The following is a 19,032-nucleotide window of genomic DNA, read 5'->3' on the forward strand; positions in this document are numbered from 1 at the left end:
TAGGTAAGCTACAAAACATATGGAGATATGGACATGAACGACAAAAAATAAATGAAGCTAAAATAAATAAACACATAATAAGACTTGGTATTCCGTTTGAGAGGTCATTTCTTGGCACATTTTGATTTAATTCATTTTACGGGACATAATTATTTGAAGCCTTGTGGTTCATATTGTGGTTATTCCCAGTTATTCCTGTTGAGGGCGATGTTGAGTTAACTTCTCCTCTAGTCGAAGACCATAAAGGAGTTGATGAAAAAAAAAGAGTCGAACTTGCATTCAATTGTCCAAGCCTAACGTCATGGAAAGAGTTACTTTGTTGCAGAGCGCACAGGAATAAACCGTGTGAAACAACAGTTACCCCGCATGCGTGGTGATCGTGGGTAGGATTTGACTGTTTGCGTGTTTGTTAGTTTGTTAAATTAAAAGGCTCGAGGAGAAGATGCGCAGGAACCTGTTTACAAGGAAAACGCAGCAAGTTTGAGTCTGGGGGGACTGTGGAGCAGGCAGTCTGAAAATGCACACGGATACCATTACTCGTGCCTCTGTTTCTCCTCACGCTAGACCAATTAGTCCTGGAAATGTTTTCGTCAAGGATCTTTCCTGGGCTCTGCGATGAGAAGCAAGTGTCCGAGGTTTCAGTGACCAGATTCTGAGGATTAAAACCTGCATCGCTGCTGCTGGAGGAGCTCCTTGATACTAGTTTTGTTTCTGGAACCTGTTGAGTTTGTGATGTGAAGTGATGTTTAAATGATCTCCGTTATGGAGGAGTTAAAGCTTTATAACGCTGTTGTTATCTGTTAGCATAGAATATAAGACGATATAGTGCGTTAGCCTCAATGGGCCGAGGATGCTAGTGGTCACAACAGGCTTTTAATTTAGACTGAAATGAAGTAATAGCTTTACAAAACTGTTCACTCTGCCTGTGTTTCTAAAGAATCACATCATTAAATTTACATGAAGGTCATCTTGTGCTGTTGTTGTTCACCTGATACAACAGCTGACATGTAATTTGATATGAGTTTTAATTTTACAGTGAGCTTGTGTTATTTGTTTCCAATACTGCATGCATCAAGCCAGTAGCATCACCATAATCACTATGTGCATGTAGGAATTGCAGCTTTTTTTTGTTGACCGACTTTAATATCAGGATGTCAGTGAAAGCTAAAGCCATCTACACATTTCTGAGTGAAAACAAAGAGGAGATCAGCATCCAGGAGAATGAGGAACTGGTTATTTTTGATGAGAAGTCAGTAGACGGCTGGTTCCAGGGGGAAAACAGCCGAGGGGAGAGGGGTCTCTTCCCAGCATCTTATGTGGAAATAATTCGCACTCGCTCAAACTCTAATGTGACTGACTGCTCCATCAGCCCAGCAGGCTCTTTAGAGAAGGACTCCTCCTATTTCCCCTCTATTCCAATCACCCCTCCTCATTTGCAGCAACCATATGATGATGACGACGATGATGACTGGGATGACTGGGATGACAGGTCCACAGTGGTGGAGGATGCTGATTATAGCAGAAGCCCCGGGGCTAATGGACATGCCCATCGAAGCCCAGTGTCTAACAACCCAAATGTGCACTACCGTGCCAAACCACACATGGAGCGACAGGACAGCATCTCCAGCTCCAGGAAAGGCAGTATGGTGGGCAGAAACTTGAATCGGTTTTCCAGCTTTGTCCGCTCAGGGGTGGAAGCATTTGTACTGGGTGATGTACCCATGATGGCAAAGATAGCTGAATCATACACCATCGAAATGAGTCCTTTGGGGCCCGGTTGGCAGGCAAATCCACAGCCTTTCTGCTGCTCCATTGAAGACCCCACAAAACAAACAAAGTTCAAGGGCATCAAGACCTACATTTCATACCGGGTCACGCCAAGTCACACGGGGAGTCCCGTCTACAGGCGTTACAAACACTTTGACTGGCTGTACAACCGCTTACTGCACAAGTTCACTGTGATCTCTGTGCCTCACCTGCCTGAGAAGCAGGCCACGGGGCGATTCGAGGAAGATTTTATCGAGAAGCGCAAGAGACGACTGATACTGTGGATGAACCACATGACCAGTCATCCAGTCCTTTCCCAGTATGAAGGCTTTGAGCATTTTCTAATGTGTGCTGATGACAAGCAGTGGAAACTAGGGAAGAGACGGGCAGAGAAGGATGAGATGGTGGGTGCACATTTCATGCTTACCCTCCAGATTCCTAATGAGCACCAGGACCTTCAGGATGTAGAGGAGCGGGTCGACACCTTCAAGAACTTTGCTAAGAAAATGGATGACAGTGTGATGCAGCTCACACATGTTGCCTCAGAGCTTGTGCGTAAACACCTGGGTGGGTTCAGGAAAGAGTTCCAGCGACTGGGAAATGCGTTCCAGTCAATCAGCCAAGCATTTATGCTGGACCCTCCCCACAGCTCAGATGCCCTCAACAGCGCCATCTCACACACAGGCCGCACCTATGAGAACATTGGAGAGATGTTTGCAGAGCAACCTAAGTATGACCTCTTCCAGATGCTGGACAAGTTGTCACTTTACCAAGGCCTGCTTGCCAACTTTCCCGATATTATTCATCTACAGAAAGGTAATGACCCCATCTATGCGTAGTTTCAATTTCCTAACCTTTGTTCCCCCAATGTCTTTGTGAAAAGTGTGATAAGTGGAAACAGATATATGTAAAATGGTGGAAAAATAAAATCACCACAGATGTTTGGATGCATTCTCAGCCTTACATCCCTTTTTCATTCTTGCAGCTACAATGCTCTAATCAGCTCATAGTTAAATATTAAACCTTTATTATTATTATACAGTTTTTGTTTTTCCAAACATCTGGCCACATTCTGGAGTTTTCATGCACATCATTTTAGACTTTATAAGAGAATATATCTGTCTTGAAGATAGAAGGCCCCTCATGTTTCCTGCAGATTATTTCTGGAGCTAAATCCTCGGACACAGACGTAGCCCAGCAATAATAACAAGTGAAACTATGCATCTTCTTGTCCTGCATGGTGTTGTGGCATCTAAGAATGTGGACAAACAGCTACTGCTCAGGGAAAGCATAGCAAATGCCTCAATTGTAGTTAAGAATAATACACAAAGTGTTTGGTGGTGATGGGATCAGACTAAGCTGATGGCCAGTGATCATGTTTTGTTTCTCAGGCTCTATTATTTATTTTGCTGTTGATGACAGTTTAGGTCCACTTTGGCCTCCAGCATCTCCCTTCGCCATCGCCACACATAAACACACACACATGCAGGTTTGCGCAGCTATGCTTCTTCGGACACTGCATTGATTTCCATTCATTTTGACGACCTAAACAAAGGGTTATCCCTTACCTTAACCACAATTCGAATCTTGGCCCTGATCTTAACCAGATCCTCAGAAATGAAGTTCCACCTTATCAGGACTAGGTTTTGGTTTCCATGAGTACTACTGGTCCTGACGAGGTCATTGTTTATGCCAGAGAAGGTCCTAAAGAGGCAAGAAATAAAAGTATTCTTTTATCATAAGAAATATTGATGGGTTTAGATAACCTGTGCAATCATGTCTGTGAAGAGAAGGTAGCATATGAGACAAATCATCTGTACATCGCTTGTCTTACATTAATAAGTACATTGCAAGATAATTGAAGATAAAAGATACTTCAGTAGAATATGATAATATGAGGGTGATATTCAATAAACCTCCATACAAAAGCCTATCTGCCTATACTGTCAGTATACAAAGTGTTAGTGAAAATTATCCAACTGTTTACCTCAGGAGAGATACAACAAAATGGCCATTAATATTACATTGATGAGGGAGTTGTGTTGTAGAATAAATGAACCAGCAGCCATGAAGTGAGAGGCACACTGGAGTATCATTGGCAGGTAGTGGTTAGGACTGCCTTGTGTTGTCAGGTTAATTGTGACCACGGTCCTCCTTATTCAGTATTTAGGTTGGGTCAGTAGTAGAGAGTGATAGTAGTGTTTCCAATAAAATAAGCTATGAGTGACGACTCCAGTCGCAATAGCTCTGATACTTTTGTGTCGATAACTTTTCTCCCTATGCAACTTTTGTGACGAAAGAGCAGGGTGCCTGTGTTTGGGCACAAGTGGTTTAGGGTTTTAGTTACATTTTAAATGTAAATTGAACCAATTAATCTGCAGCATTTGAGCTTATAGCAAACATATGTGGTAGGTTATAAAGTTGTAATCCTTAGAAACAGTCTTTAAATTTGTTTGTTTCGACAGTCATAGAGTTTCGACATCAAGTTTTTTTAATGTGACAACTTGTTGAGGGAAAACTCCATGGACATGTTTATTGTCGCTGTTGTGGTGTGTGGTCAAAAAGTAATGTGCAGCAGTCCTAATGCCAAATACACTTATTACTTATTGAGACCCAGCCTTTTCTCATAGCTGCTGTCAGATATGCGAAATACATCTACCCTTTGCACCAAAGGAATCAAAATACTGGATTATTGGCTTTTTAAAGTCTCCATAGTAGCATAATACTTTTTAGTTATTAACCAGATTGACATGAATTCATAAAACGCAATGTTGTCCTATTACTGAAACATTCCTTATTTGAATACTTGCGGCTGTGCTTGTTATGGCTGATTTTCATAAACCACATGGTAAAACGTTCGTTTTCAGGTTTACAACCCAAGCATTGTTTTTGTGGAAGTTATCCCCAACACTGACCTATCAGCATTCTATGTCAGTAACCGTATCAGCTGACAGGTGTTAGCACAGGAGGGAAAAAGGGTTTATTATGAGGAAGAATGCCGTTAATAAAGGTTATTCTCCTCTTCATGCATCTGTCCCTCATTATCATAGTTCATTTGGGATCCAGTTCAGCAAGTTACATGTTGATACTCCACCCAAGAAGGAATGAGAAAACCTAAGCCAAATGAATAATATTGAAGTCACACACATTGTGAAAGTGAAAAATTGTGAAAATTAATATTACAGTAAGGTGATGTAAGTTAATGTAGGTAGTTCAGTTTTCAGACTTAAACCTATATACAGTTCAGGTAAAGTAAAAAAAAATTACCCTTTTTCTGCAGAAGTTTTCTTGTTTCAGGGGAACATGATTTCCTAGAAGGGGAACACAAAAGGGAAGAGGTGGAATACAATTAGTATGTTTTTTCAAACGTGTGTGGCATTCAGTGTGCTTTTACCAAATACTAGCTATATTTCAGTTAAGGCTTGCATATGGTCTAAAAAAAGTAGGGCTATGTAGCACATCCTTTGTTTGGACTATGAATTGGCATATTAGGTTATCATTTTGTTCATTTATTGGTAATCTGAAAGCTGGCATCTAATTCCTGCACAATTGTTCCATTATTAAAAATACAGAATATCGAGCTCCGGTGGCTGATGTCACACAAGCAAGGTAACACTCCCTGGCATGATACTACGCTGCTTCCTCTTTATTAGACAACACATAAATCAGCAGAAGAAGATGGAGCAATGGGAGCAAAAGCAAGGAACAGATTTTGTGGTTAACTCTCGGTGAATAATGGACTCAGTCCAACGGACATACAAGTCTGTGCAACAATGTGAGCACAGCAACTATTTATATTACACTGCCTGTTGCTAATGCTAACGCGATACTTATCCTTTCAGTGACAACAACATTGTCTTTAGCCGGTAAACTCTGAGTTAAATGTTTGTCACAACGCCAGATATCATCCATTTGTTTCCCTCCTGACTCTTGTAAACTTTCATTGACTCTCTGGAGTAAGAGGAATGGAAGCTAATCTGGAAGTTGAAAATGTCAGGATACTGCAGGTTTGGAATAATGTCCACTCCTGCTGTTAAAAAAACACAGTGGGAGATTATAAGGATAAGACAACACACTCATAGTATGGAATATTTCCTTCCTCGTACTTCAGTTTCAGCCCTGGAAGTTACAGTATAGCAGAGATAGTAAAGTGGATGACGTAATTTAACGGTTTGTTACCTTGATTTTCTATGGATTAAAAGAGCGTTGGAATAGTTTTGGCTAATGCAAGTACACTACTCAACTAAAGATACAAGCTAGTCTTGTCATTTTTAGATACTTGAATGTATAAATGTTCCATATTTATCTTTAATTGAGGACAGTGATAACAGTCTGTGGTAAATAAAAACGTGAAGCTAGGAGATGCTTAGCTTAGCTTAGCTTAGTTTAGCAGGGGGAAACAGCCTAGCTCTGTAATTTAACAAAGTCTGCCTACCAGCTCTCACTAATTAGCACATTCTATCTTGTTTGTTCAAACTGCTCAACATGGACGTGTTAGTATAATTATTTGATATTTTAACTGGGATTAGACACCAAAATATTGATATTTGATAACGTACATGAGGAGGTTGTGCAGCAATGTTTTTATTCAGGCAGAGACTCAGCTGTGTTCCCTGCCGGTCCAGAAAACTCTCCTTGATGTGACTTGTGTTGTGCTGAACCAGATACAGCTGTGGCAACACAGAACACGCAGAACTGAGGTCAACCTTTTATTGTGTGCTCCTCCTCCTTTCTCTTCAGCTCTTCATTGCTTTGCTCCTGTCTGACTTTCCCCTATAGAAGCAGTTTTTTCACATCTCCTGGGGAGCTTTTGATCTGCAGGAATGTTACCTGTCTTTCAGATGGTGGTAGGCAATGATTGCATTGATAAAATGGGCGTAGGGAGAAGGAGATTTGGGGGAGAATGGCAGGGTGTGCTCCATAAATCTTTATCTTCCATTTTCTCTCTACGTTGCTGGCTTTCAGTGTGTCATAAAAAAGATTCACCTGTATTCTGTTCTTCGTCTTTTTCCCTCCTGTTTCCCAAAAGGACATCCATAACATGATTGTGTGTCTATGCTGCTGCCCTGGTTTCAATCATCAAAGTAAAACTGTCTGGTCCAGAGGCTTGGATTTCTTATAGCACAATGCATCACTTTGAACCACTGCCAGAACAAATCTCACAGCTAGACATTGAATTCAATAAAATACTCTAATTGTTCAATTACAATGCATTGTTATAGAATGAAGGCCCTCTGAGGCTTTTCCGTGAAAGGTTGATGTTGATGTGAGAAGTACTGCCTGCAGTTGCCTATTACAGTTACTTTTTGGTTATTATGGTCGCTGAAATGTGCTGTGGAGTAACTTGTTGAATCAGTAGTTCTGCATCAGTTATATTGTTCGTAAAAGTATGGAATCACTCTATACCCAATAGTTACTGTGACATATAGCGGAGTCCAAACAACACGTGTGGCTAACACAGTTGTGACACTGGATGTGACACTGTAATCTGCTGCTGGAAATCTTTGCACACTAAGAGAGGAAGGTGACATAAAGGGGTGTGACTATGACCGGACAGCAATAGGATCTTGATGTGGACACCAGAGATGCATGTACATAAATACCAAGTGTAAATGTATGTGGTGAAGTGCTATCTGATCACAGAAAACACATCCCAATGCCATGTGTAAAGCAGGCCTATGTGTGAGAGCAAATTAGATAAGTTCAGTGCATTTTTTTTTGCCTGGCAACAACCCACTAATAGCAGACAAAACCACCTCTTGAATAGTCACAATTGTCATAGGGAACACAATACAGTGAAACCAAACCTCACCACATGTATCAGTATAACCCGTTCACTTTTGTCAGATGAAATCGGAGCCATTGGATCACCATTAGACTCTGCATCACCTGTGTCTCCAAATGGAAGTGTGGATGAAAGCAAGGCATTCCTGACTGTTAAATTATTGTGTCTGGACCAATAAAAACAGGAATTTCTACATTAGTTTAAAGTTGTGGGTTAGTTAGAAAAGGCCACAGCACAATGACTATAGTTAAAAGTCCCAAATTACAAGGGTGTGAATGACACTAACCCCAAAACCAAAAACAAATGTTCTGTGCTACATTTGTAAAGATAAAATGCACCAGGCTTGTATTTGTTCTGCTTTTGTCATGACTAATTTTCTTGGTATAGAAAGTGCTGTGCTTGTCTTTACAGCCCTTTAGCTGTTGCTGACACTGAGCTAAAACCCTCTGTGATCTGCACTATTCAGTTTGAAAATGAGTGAGATCCCTTGGGATGTCTCCAGCTTGCCAGCCAGACTTTAATCTGGACAAAAGGTGAGTTGTCCACCATATGGCAACACAGTACAAAACCACACGTTGTGTCAGTTTGAAGGGATGGGGAAAACATTACAGGAAATGTGTTCCGCTTTATTTGTTTTTGGATTTTGCCTGTATGCAAAAGTATATATATTTTTCTGAACACTTCTCAATATTGTCTAATTCTTTACCAAGCAGTGACCAGGAGCAGATGTTTACAGGATGATACATGGCATGATATGGTACTGATTAACATTCCATAAACTGGTTACAAACAACAAAATAGCACGTTGTCAACAAGTCCACAGAATGAAATCTGTAAAACCATTCTAATGAAAGCACACTCTGGTTTCCAGTGTAGTGACCCAGCTACGGCCCCTCTGAATGTTGATTGTATGTTATTTTGTTGGCTACACTCCCCTTTGCTGAGGGTGGTGACTTTGGAGAGCAAACGTTCTTTCTCTCCTGTTTGCTCACTCATAAATCCTGACAAAGGCTAGGCCCTTGTCTTCACATACACTGTCCATCCAAATGCTTCTGCATTCCTGTCTGTGTTGGCCCTTTTCAATGCTGTTTCACACTAAAGCAGATCACAGATGTCTCCAAGAACCCAGTTTTTACCACTGCTACACAGTTCCAGCACGACTCGATGCTGCATGGTTCTTTTGTTTGGTTTTTTGATTAGCGATATAACCTGGTACTTTTTTTGAAGACACCACCTCCCTTTAATATAACTTATAATATAAGTATACTTATATTAATGGCTAAAAGTAGTATGCATAATGTGAGAATGGTAAAATTTTTGGCAGCTTGGACTACTGCTCCTAAATGCAGTCTAAAAATATGACACTGTTTTACACTTTCTCCCTCCAGCATTAAGTCAACCAGGCAAGCTGAGGGCTTTCTGTGAGTATTCTGCCTAATCGTCTACTTGCAAAATAAATGCAAGCAGAGTTAATTGGAAACCTTGCATTGCTTTTATGTACGAATGTGTTTTTCTGAATATCGATGCCTGTTCCGAGGCCACATATTCTGGGTTAGATGGGATGAGCTAGATAAAGGTTGGAGGGAGAGATTGGTTTCTAAGTACTTATAGTCTGTATTTATATCGGACTCAACAGCTCAATGTTCTTTACACAACAGTCTTACGCTATATTCACCCATTCACAAAAATTCATACAGCTACAGTGTCTTTGCCACACATTTTTCTGTCATACATTACTCACACAGTACCACCACAGCTGTCAGTCAGGGGCAATTTGGAGTCAAGTTTCTGGGACACTTGAGCACACAGACTGATGCTATAACCAAGGATCAAACCACTGACCTCTCATTAATTCACCCCCTGAGCCTCTGCTCTCCACAAGCTTCCTCTGACATGAAGGAAGTTAGTCATATTTATTGATGTTTTGTTCATTTCACTCCTTGGCATCATGTTCATCAGTGAGTCTACAGATAAATAGTTGCTTTGGCTCTGTATTTGGAGATAGGGACATTTCCCCCCTCCAGTGCAGCTTAAGTGTAGCTAAAACAGCTCCTAACTTAATCTTCTTTGTTCCTCTGTTCCCCTGAAATAAATGATTTTTTCACTGTCATAAAGCCTCTGGGTGTTCACCAGTTGTAGCTCCCGCCATGGTAACACTGACAAGATGCTTGTGGTTGGCATCGAGATGTCATATCCCTCAGAGGAGAGTGTTGTTCTAGTTTTCTTTTATTGTGTCCTGTTTTGTTAGGAGAGCATTAAGAAGTAAACATACATTCATGTTAACAGGAAATCCTTGTCATTTGAAATGTTGTTTTTTATAAGATGAGCTAACATGCTGAGTGTTACTGTTTGGCTCGTCAGTGTGTTTACGTGCACGTTAGCGATTGAAATAGAGCTAGTCTTAGTCGGACTAACATGCATAGATAATGCGATTCATAGTCCAATTACTCCTGCATGTACATGCTTAGTTGGACTGGAGTTGGACTTGGTGTTCTGCGCAAAATTTCCTCCCCGGACTTTGACCTGGAAGTAGAATCAGACGGAAATCATACAGTGGCGGTGGCATTTTTCTTCGGACAACACAACAACCACAAGAGTCATACTTGATCTAATTTATCTAGTTTAACAGGGAACTGATTCAATACGCACACTAGCTTATAGAGAGATACAGCGCCACCTATACTCAGACTCGGCAAGTTGTCCGATTGCCTGTCTTAGTCGGACTACGGTCATATCTCGAACTGTGCATGTAAACGTACTGACTGAGAGTAAATGTTAGGAACATTGAGGTTTTGTTTTTTTAATCACTTTGTTTTTTTCTTCCGATATCTGAGCCAATGATTCTGACTGTTTCATTTCATGTAAATGTAGGAGAAACTTTTCAAGTGTTCCACAGTACTTTATCCAGTCAGGGTCAAGGGTTCATGAGGTGACATAGGGAGAAGCGAGAGGAATGTGCAACAGACAGGAAGCTTGTTGAAGTTTAGCCAAAAGACAACATTGCTGCAGGTTTAAGAGTTATTTCCACATCGGCAGCAGAACAGACAGCCTTTGCCTCGAGTTATTATCAATTATTTAAATGTTTATGTTCTGAAATAACTTTTTGGAGGGGGAACTTGGTGAAGCTGAAACGCCTTGCTTTCAAACCTGAGCTGGTCATTTCCATCTGGAAATCCATTTTTAGTCCCGTTTTCAATAACATTTATACAAATGTTGGAAACTCCAGTTTCAAAACAGGAAAAAAACAGCACATCCACTTCTTAAGACAGGTACATATGTATATACATACACTGTCTAAACTTGCAGGAATGATTTCATTCCTCCAACAGGCAAACAATTTATAATATCTTTCAAAACAAGGAGCCATCGTAAATAGTGCGGAGTGCGGCTGTAGGAGTGAACCAACCAGTGAAATCAAAATCATGATGAACTATGACTTTAAGAGGGATTCTCATTTTGAGGAAAAAAGATAGAACATGCACCAATAAAATCATTCTTGCAAGTTTAGACAGTGTGCCCTTTGCTACTCAAGGACACTTCCTGATAAGCAAATAAGGAACGGTGATACTGTTTACACATTGCACCCACCTCCCCCCCTTGCCACGATATGCAGAAATTATGGAAATATGGAACGGGACGTTTGGCAACCCTACCATCAAGAGCATTGAAAAATACAACCGACGGCAACACGGCTGATACAAGTGTGGATTTATGATGCAATCCGTGTAAATGTGAAGCAGGTAATCAAAGTGATCGCTCACATGAACATCTGTTGAACATGTTTGTTTTTGTTTGGCTTTGGTTAATGGATTTATCTGGAGAAACTTAACAGTTGGACTCATTGTCAGAAGCAGAGTGGCCGAGTGCAACATAGGATGTCACTTACAGAGGAAGTGGCCTGATTGAGGGTTTCTGGTAATTCTGGTAATTCCCTGTGCAGCCTAGAGTGGGTGGTTTTGTTTTGAACATTGCTCATCCCTGAAGTAATTAGAAATAAAAGTGGAAAATTGTGCCGCGATGGACAAAGGATACTTGAGATGGCCAAAATCAGTTTTCTAAGCACATTCCAGTTTAGGACATAAACTCTAGCTGTGTATCTGATTGGCTGCTGTAAACATAATTACTGTTTGCTTACTCAGCAGGGGTTTTTCACATTTGTGTATCCTCAAGGCTTTTAAGGCCATCTTTAAACACTGGAAGATATTGCAAAGTTCTCTTGACCCTGTCATGCATTCTCAAAGTAGCATCTCAGTTTTTCTTCCTGTCTCTCCTCAAAACTTCCCTCTCCTATTTTTAGCTGCTTGCTTGCCTCTCTTTTTCTCTATTCCCCTCTTCAACAAGTTTAAATCTCACTGCTTACATGCTGTAGAATAAATCACAATGTGACATTTAATACAATACATTTCAATAGAATCGTACAGATTTATCAATCAAATCAATTCAAACTGACACTGTTGTAGACCCAGTTACCTTTTTTCTTCATGTGGTTGTTAACAATAACTGTTGTTGTTGGACTAGTTATACAAATTAATGTCAGGGTTGTCATTTCCTGTAACGATGCAAGCCATTACCCTAATATTTTCAGATAATAAAATCAGACAGATCTCAACAATAAAACATTAACAATACTTAACCAAAGTTAAGACAAGTTCCAATTTCCCCACATTTTTGGACAATAGAAACAAACTAGCCTCACAGATGTAAGACATTGTGGGGACTTTTAAAATAAAGACAGTTGGAGATCTAAGGTCAATTCCAGTATCTGAAACACAGTATAATGAAAAGTCCTTCATTCTGGTGTTCACCATGAGATGAGAGTGCTTTGAAAGGGAATGGAAGATGGTGATCTGGTTTACTGTATGTTCAACTCAAAACATGCCCCTAAGTACAACCTTTTATTATAGATGAGCAAATGTGGATTTGGACAGTGTACTTTGGACAACACATGCACCTAAATTAAGAGAGAATCCATTGTTGATTTTTGGAAAAACTCAGATTGACACGTTCATTTCCTTTTCATCTTCTCACATCCTAGTCTGACCCATTCTTAATCCCCTTTGGAGTAGTATCTGCCCAGTACAGCCACATGAACCTTTCACATTTAAGCCGTAAACCATGTAGTTACTGGTCTGGTTGAGCAAGATAAACAAATCTGGTGACTTTCCAGAGCCCTGGCCATGTATCACACAGCCATTGTCAGTGTGACAGAAAGAGACAGAAAGACCTTAGTGGAACAGAGGGATTGGTTTAAAACATAGAAGGAAACATACGCAGCTTCTTTTTTTTTTTTTTTTTGCAGCATGTGTTTTGTAGTTTTGTGTCAAGTTAAAAACCAGATTTAGCCACAAGGACAAATACATCAAGCTGTCTATGTGATGAGATTTTCAAAAATAGTCCTTTTTTAACCATAAGGAAACTGTACAGTTTAGTTTTTTTGTAGATGTATTTACTTACTTTTGTCACATTTAGCTGCAAGAATCAAGCCGTCTTTGTGATGAAGATTTTGCAATAGTTGCAATCGAAAAATATGTAACACCTCCCCTCACTTATTCCCCTCCCCATACACACATCCACATGACCATAAGCATTTTTCCATATATGTGATCATGCACATTCTCCCCTCATGTGGAAATCAGAAAACGTGAATGTAGGTCAGCACCAAAGACTTTTTCTCTCTAACAGACATTTGCCAGGCATTCCACGCAAACTCCAGAGCCCACAGATGCAGTTAAGGGAGGGGACCTGCACAGTGCGGCAGAGCAAATTTGAGTCGGAGCAGCTCACTTGTCCAAACTAGTCCTGCAAGAGCCCGATTATCTGCGATTATCCGATTATCAGCGTCTGACTGGAATCTGTGTGCGTGTCCTTGTTTTGTGCTCAGGATGTATGAGATCGAGTCACACAGTCACTAATTTGATGGGCAATGTAGTGTGGCGACATACCATCAGGCCCTCATGTTCTGCATATGGAAAGCGACGTCATGGCAGTCTGGGCGAATGTAGTTACAACTTGTCCTCTTCTTACGAGACATTTGGTATGCAGTGAAACGAAAAGGAACTGTGTGGACCTGCTTCTCCTTTCGCGTGTGCAGCTTTCTGGAGCTGCAATGAGAAGACTTTGGCATACCATTACTGCGGCAGTTGTTTGCAATGAGGCACGTCATACTGTAATACAGACACACCCAGAGAGCAACTAAAGCGTTAGCCAACAGCCACATGTTACAGCTTTTCTGTGACACCATGCATGTATTGTTGACACCCTAACGTTGTACTGTCTCACGTCTCATTATTAGACATGAATGACTTAAAAAAAACATCTGTATTTAAGTTGTGAGCCCACACACGAAATAAAAGTGTCAGTTTCCCTGTTGCTCTGGATAATCAGTGGAACACAGATGACCTTTGTTCTTTGAATTCCCCCGGGTAACTCCGTAATGTTGCTGTTATATATGTTTATGTAGTTTTTTCTGTTCTACTGAGCAACACACATTAAATTCACCTGCATTATAGCGTGATGAAGGCAGGGAAATTCCTCAGAAATGAAACCAAAAGTGTCTGCATGGCTGGATGCCACTGCGCACAGGTGATCAGATATGGAGTCAGATATAGAGTCTCAGATTGACATCTCAACAGGTTTGCGATGTCAATCAGAGACTCTGGTAAAACTGGTAAAAACCTGGTAAAACTGAAACAACCGGCATCACTACATACCAGAGTGAGGGTCGCCGGTTTAACATTTAGGTTTGTGTTCAGACTATTCCAGCTAATTAAAGATCATCATTTTCTTTCTACCCCCAGGCGCCTTTGCAAAGGTGAAAGAGAGCCAGCGGATGACTGATGAAGGGAAGATGGACCAGGACGAGGCAGATGGGATCAGGAAACGCTGCCGGACGGTTGGGTTTGCCCTCCAGGCAGAGATGAGCCACTTCCATCAGCAGCGAGAGGTGGACTTCAAAGACATGATGCAGGCCTACCTCAGGGAGCAAATAGCTTTCTACCAACGTGTTGTTCAGCAACTGGAGCGCACCCTGCGCATGTACGACTGTCTGTAGAGACACCAAACAGCTGCCCAGTACAAGAATGCCGAAAACCGCAGGAGAGATCAAGTCTCAGCGCTTGTTTTATCAAGGCATTTTATGTCGGATACATTTGGCTCAGTTGAAAAACACTTGCAGACGAGTACATTTACTGGAAGAGATAAAAAAAGCCGGTCAGTCCTAGGGGCCATTCACATTTAGCATCTTTGGCATGCACAAATGAATTGTTTCAACGCGCACATGCACAAAAACAAGAGTGACAAAAAGTGACGCATATGCTTTTCTGGGAGCATCCAACCTGCACCGGGATGAAAGAAACCTCAGATGTGACATTGTGCGACCCCCAAAGCGCCTTAGTTTAAAACACCTCTGGCTTCATCCATGCATTTTTAGATGCTACATGCAAATGGCCCTTTTACACTTTGATGGATTCATAGACATTTTTTTTTAAAGACCTACTGTACCATTTTTTCTTTTTCTGAAATACACATAGGAAGAATATTGTAATTTAAAGTGTTTGTAATATTAAAATAAGAATTCCGATTTTCACTTTTACAGTGGACATATAGGTGATCGTAGTGTACCACATGACAGCCACGAAACGGGTTTCATTTTGAAATTGTCCCCCTTCTCTCTAACATCATGCACTTTGGCTATTCCACAGACTGATTCAAGATGTTTTAACTATGTTTAACAAAAAAATCACAATATATAAACATTCCAGATGTTTCTTTCTTTTTAATTTAGCATTGTAGGAGTTTATCAGCTCAAACAACTGTAGGGTAAGGGGAATTTCACCATCACTGCCTTTGGTTCTTGATCAGGACTCAACTCGCTCAGGTGTTCACTGTTTTGTTTTTACTCATTTTATATCTTACTAAAAATCACAGCACCCAGACGCCATGTACTTCAGTTTCATGTGCTTCTTTTTGTTGTTTTTTTCATAAAGCAAGTGCATTTGAGGATCTTAGGCATTCTGATGGATTATTGGTTAATGGAACGTCTTGTCTTTTTGGGTGAAGTGTTGGAATGATCCATGTTTAGAGACAAGTTTGCACGTTTTATGTACTGGCGGGTGAGGGTATGTGTTTATGTGGAGGTGTGTGACAAAAGTCAACAACTGTGCTGATCGATTCTTGTTGCCATGGCGGGAAAATCAAACGGACACTTCTGTCTTTTGATGTCGCAGTGGATTTATTTTGCATTTTAATATGAACAATAGTCAGATGGTTGGGTGATGCAGAATCTCCCATAATCATTTCATTGTTAAATTACTTAACAGATTTTTTTTCTTTAGTATGATTAGTTAGAACTACATTTATTGCACAAATAAACCATTGTCTCTTAAAAGACAAAATATCAAAGTACATTTCTCATATTTCTGAATAAATATTTGTTACCACCCTCATGTTAAATGTGAGAATATTCAGTTAGCATGAGGACTGCCAGATTATTTGTGTAGGACCACAGTCTGTGGATTTATGTGGCTTTATCACTGCACTGTTGGGTGTATAAGGGCCTGACTCACATTCGTACTGCTGGGTTTTTGTGGAGAGTAATTAATCGGAAGTATCGGAGCTCGATACTGAAACTTAATTTATTGATGGCTGCCAGGACCATAGAAGTGTTTTCATTCCATCAGCAGGACCATGTTGTGTGCTTTCTCCACATCCAGTGATAATATCTGTGCCCCTGTCATCTCCGTCTGAGTGAGTGTTTATCATTAAATAAGTGGTTCCAGGCGTATTACTCAGTCTCCTTAACAGGAGAGATGTTTCACTGAAACTTGTTTTGCTTTGCTGACCTTAGAGATGTATGTGGAGTCTGCGTCACTGTTACCAGCATTACTTTAAGAAGTGTACTAGTACTTTTTTCACTTTTTTCTTTCTTTCCTCAAGTGGCTCTGAGTGTTGATTAGTGGTGAGACACTGTTTGTTTTGATGGAAGTGGGGGTTGATCTCTCACTGGTGTGTTTGGGTGTGAATGAAAAATAAAGTGAAAATGAGTTTCAGAGTTCGGTTTCTTCCAGCACAAAGACGTGCTGAGTCAGAGTGCAGCAAACAAAATGGGGCGTGCGTGTGAGTGTGTGTGCGTGTGAGTGTGTGTGTGTGTGTGACTCAGATTTGTGTTGTCTCAGTTGCTGGCGCTGCTTAGCCCACTTTTGCAGCCTTCAACACAGTCCCGTCTCAATGTTGCTTTGTTCATTGTTTGTTGATTTTTGAACAAACCTCTGCTCGTCACGTCAGCATTACACTCATGCAGTTTTTTGTTTTTGCAAGACCAAAGGTTGTTTTTTTTGTTTTTTTTTGTCTTGTTTTTCTTCTCTTCTTTTTAAACTCTGTTTTCTGGTTCTGTGATAGAAACTGGAGTCTGTGAGGAGAGAAGAACGAAACATTCCCCAGACAGGTTTCATAATGACACTTGGCTCCCGTGCTCCAAAGCCTCGTGAGAAGTTAAATGCCAGGCATTTCACATAGGTGACTGTTTGTCAACATGGATGTGTGAGCTGGTGAACTGCTGGAGGTTCCAATGCTTTACTTTATGTCTCTGAAACAAACAGATTTGTGATTTTTCAGTTCGTAGTTTGTCAGACGATTGTCGGGAAGGGGGTTCAAAAAAATCTTAATAAAGGTTATGATGGTGATTTTGTTCTGTCTTTGTCATCTATTAATAACATCCAGTGAAAACACTGCAATTTGAGGTTTATTTTTTCCCATGAATGTGATGTGGGCACTGTTTAAATATATATAAAATGTATCACTTGAATTATTTACAAAAATAACACATGCCTAAAAACTGACACGAACTGTATGATATGATATTATTTTTTGATTTGAAAGAACTCACAATGTCATGGTTTTCCACTCACATACTCAGTGGGTCATGATTGTTGTGAATGGGCTGTAATGACAGATTAAATCCAGGACAACAGATTGTTCGGAATATAATCAAAACAATTCATGACGGCCAAGAGCTTTCGTTCACATCTTTGTTCGTGTAAACACACTCGACATAATGATGTAATTGCAAAACTAATGATACACAAAGAAAGATATTTGCACTACTTGCCAAAAGTCTGAAAAGAGAAGAATCTTTTTTTTTTTTCATGCTGGAGTCTGGGAATGAGTAATCATTTTTGCTAAGTTTATTATCGGTATGTTTTTTTAAGCCACATTATAATGCTGTGGCTCTGCAGATGGCAATGCTGCACTGTTGGTTGGTGGTGGACCACTTTGGCCCAGACTGAAATATGTTGAACTACTGGAGGGATTACCATGATGTTTTGCACAGACATTCATTTTGAATCAGAGGCAAATCCAGCTGTTTTTGAGTATCCTGCAAATGTTCTAGTGCCTGCATGAGGTTGAAATGTGTCATTGTATAAAGTCTTAATATCAGTTGGGTGGGGATTTCATAATGTCACATTTTCCCCAAACTTAGTACAAAGCTATTGGCATTCACGCTCAGTACTCCATTGGCTGTTGCTATTGTTTAAAAGGCCACTCTACTTAAGTTGTATTATTTAATAAGTGATGTAGTGCTTCTCTGGTTTAAGTGCACTCATGTTGGATCCAAGAACTTTTCATTGAAAGTTTCCTCCTACTGCGTTGATTCTTTGAGACATTTGAAAAACACCTAACTCAAGCCGAGTACAATATGTTATAATCCAAGCCAGGCCTCTTTCTTTAATATGTTCCAGATGTTTTTGAAGCAAACAAACAAGTGTTACTAATACAACTTGTAGTTCCTCCTTGATTCTTAAAGATCACTGTCTATGTCCTTGAATATCACAGGTGCACTTGGCCATCTTATCTTATCTATCCTTCAAAATGAATCAATCCAGATGTTTCTATTCCAACAGAATTCTTGGGTCTAATTGCATGTGAAGCCATCGCAGGGTATGATAAACTGAAGAACTGGGATGATGTCACCTTCATGACATTGTGCCAGGGCAAGACATGAGCATGAAGAAACCCAAGAGACTCTGTATTTGAAAGAGATTGGTGAAAGCCAATGTAGAGTAAGTTTGTCTGTCTCATGCTTATCTGATGCTCACCACAAACCAGTTGTGGTGCCAAAGGGGCCTCAATGATAGTCAATTGACGCATCATAGAAGCTGTTATTAACACTTGCGGTATTGCGAGTCATTCTATTAGCGGACTTCCCTGCAGCAGCAACTCAATTTGTGTGATTGAGGAAGTGGAGGAAATGAAAATCTGTTAAAATTGTCACCCTTGTAGGCTTTTTCCATTTTTTTCCAAGCTTAAACGAGTTTACCGACTTTCCATTAGAAAGGAACAGCACAAGTATGGTGTAAAAGAGGAAGTGGTGCAGTCAAATCTAAAAGTGTCTGGAAGGATTAAACTCCTTCATTTATCGCAACAAAATAATCCTGTTGGTACTGGATTCCTAATAATGGGTGTCACATTCAGATTACTCTTGA

The 19,032-nt window shown here is 40.3% G+C and overlaps 1 protein-coding gene across 1 annotated transcript; it reads left to right on the plus strand.

The window, feature by feature from the left end:
* Positions 1-256: 256 nt before the first annotated feature.
* On the plus strand, positions 257-17,232 carry snx33 (sorting nexin 33). Its single transcript, XM_044036276.1, has 2 exons — positions 257-2,583; positions 14,350-17,232. Exons 1-2 carry the CDS (start codon positions 1,152-1,154, stop codon positions 14,601-14,603), a joined length of 1,686 nt encoding a protein of 561 aa, XP_043892211.1. The 5' UTR covers positions 257-1,151; the 3' UTR covers positions 14,604-17,232.
* Positions 17,233-19,032: the final 1,800 nt, after the last annotated feature.

This window comes from Solea senegalensis, linkage group LG10 (assembly GCF_019176455.1).
Source record: "Solea senegalensis isolate Sse05_10M linkage group LG10, IFAPA_SoseM_1, whole genome shotgun sequence".
NCBI classification, from domain to species: domain Eukaryota; kingdom Metazoa; phylum Chordata; class Actinopteri; order Pleuronectiformes; family Soleidae; genus Solea; species Solea senegalensis.

Excerpts from the sequence above, each read along its gene's own strand:
- snx33 (XM_044036276.1), top strand. The coding sequence starts at position 1,152 with ATGTCAGTGAAAGCTAAAGCCATCTACACATTTCTGAGTGAAAACAAA. Across the intron at positions 2,584-14,349 it reads TATTATTCATCTACAGAAAG|GCGCCTTTGCAAAGGTGAAA; the intron begins GTAATGACCCCA and ends TTCTACCCCCAG.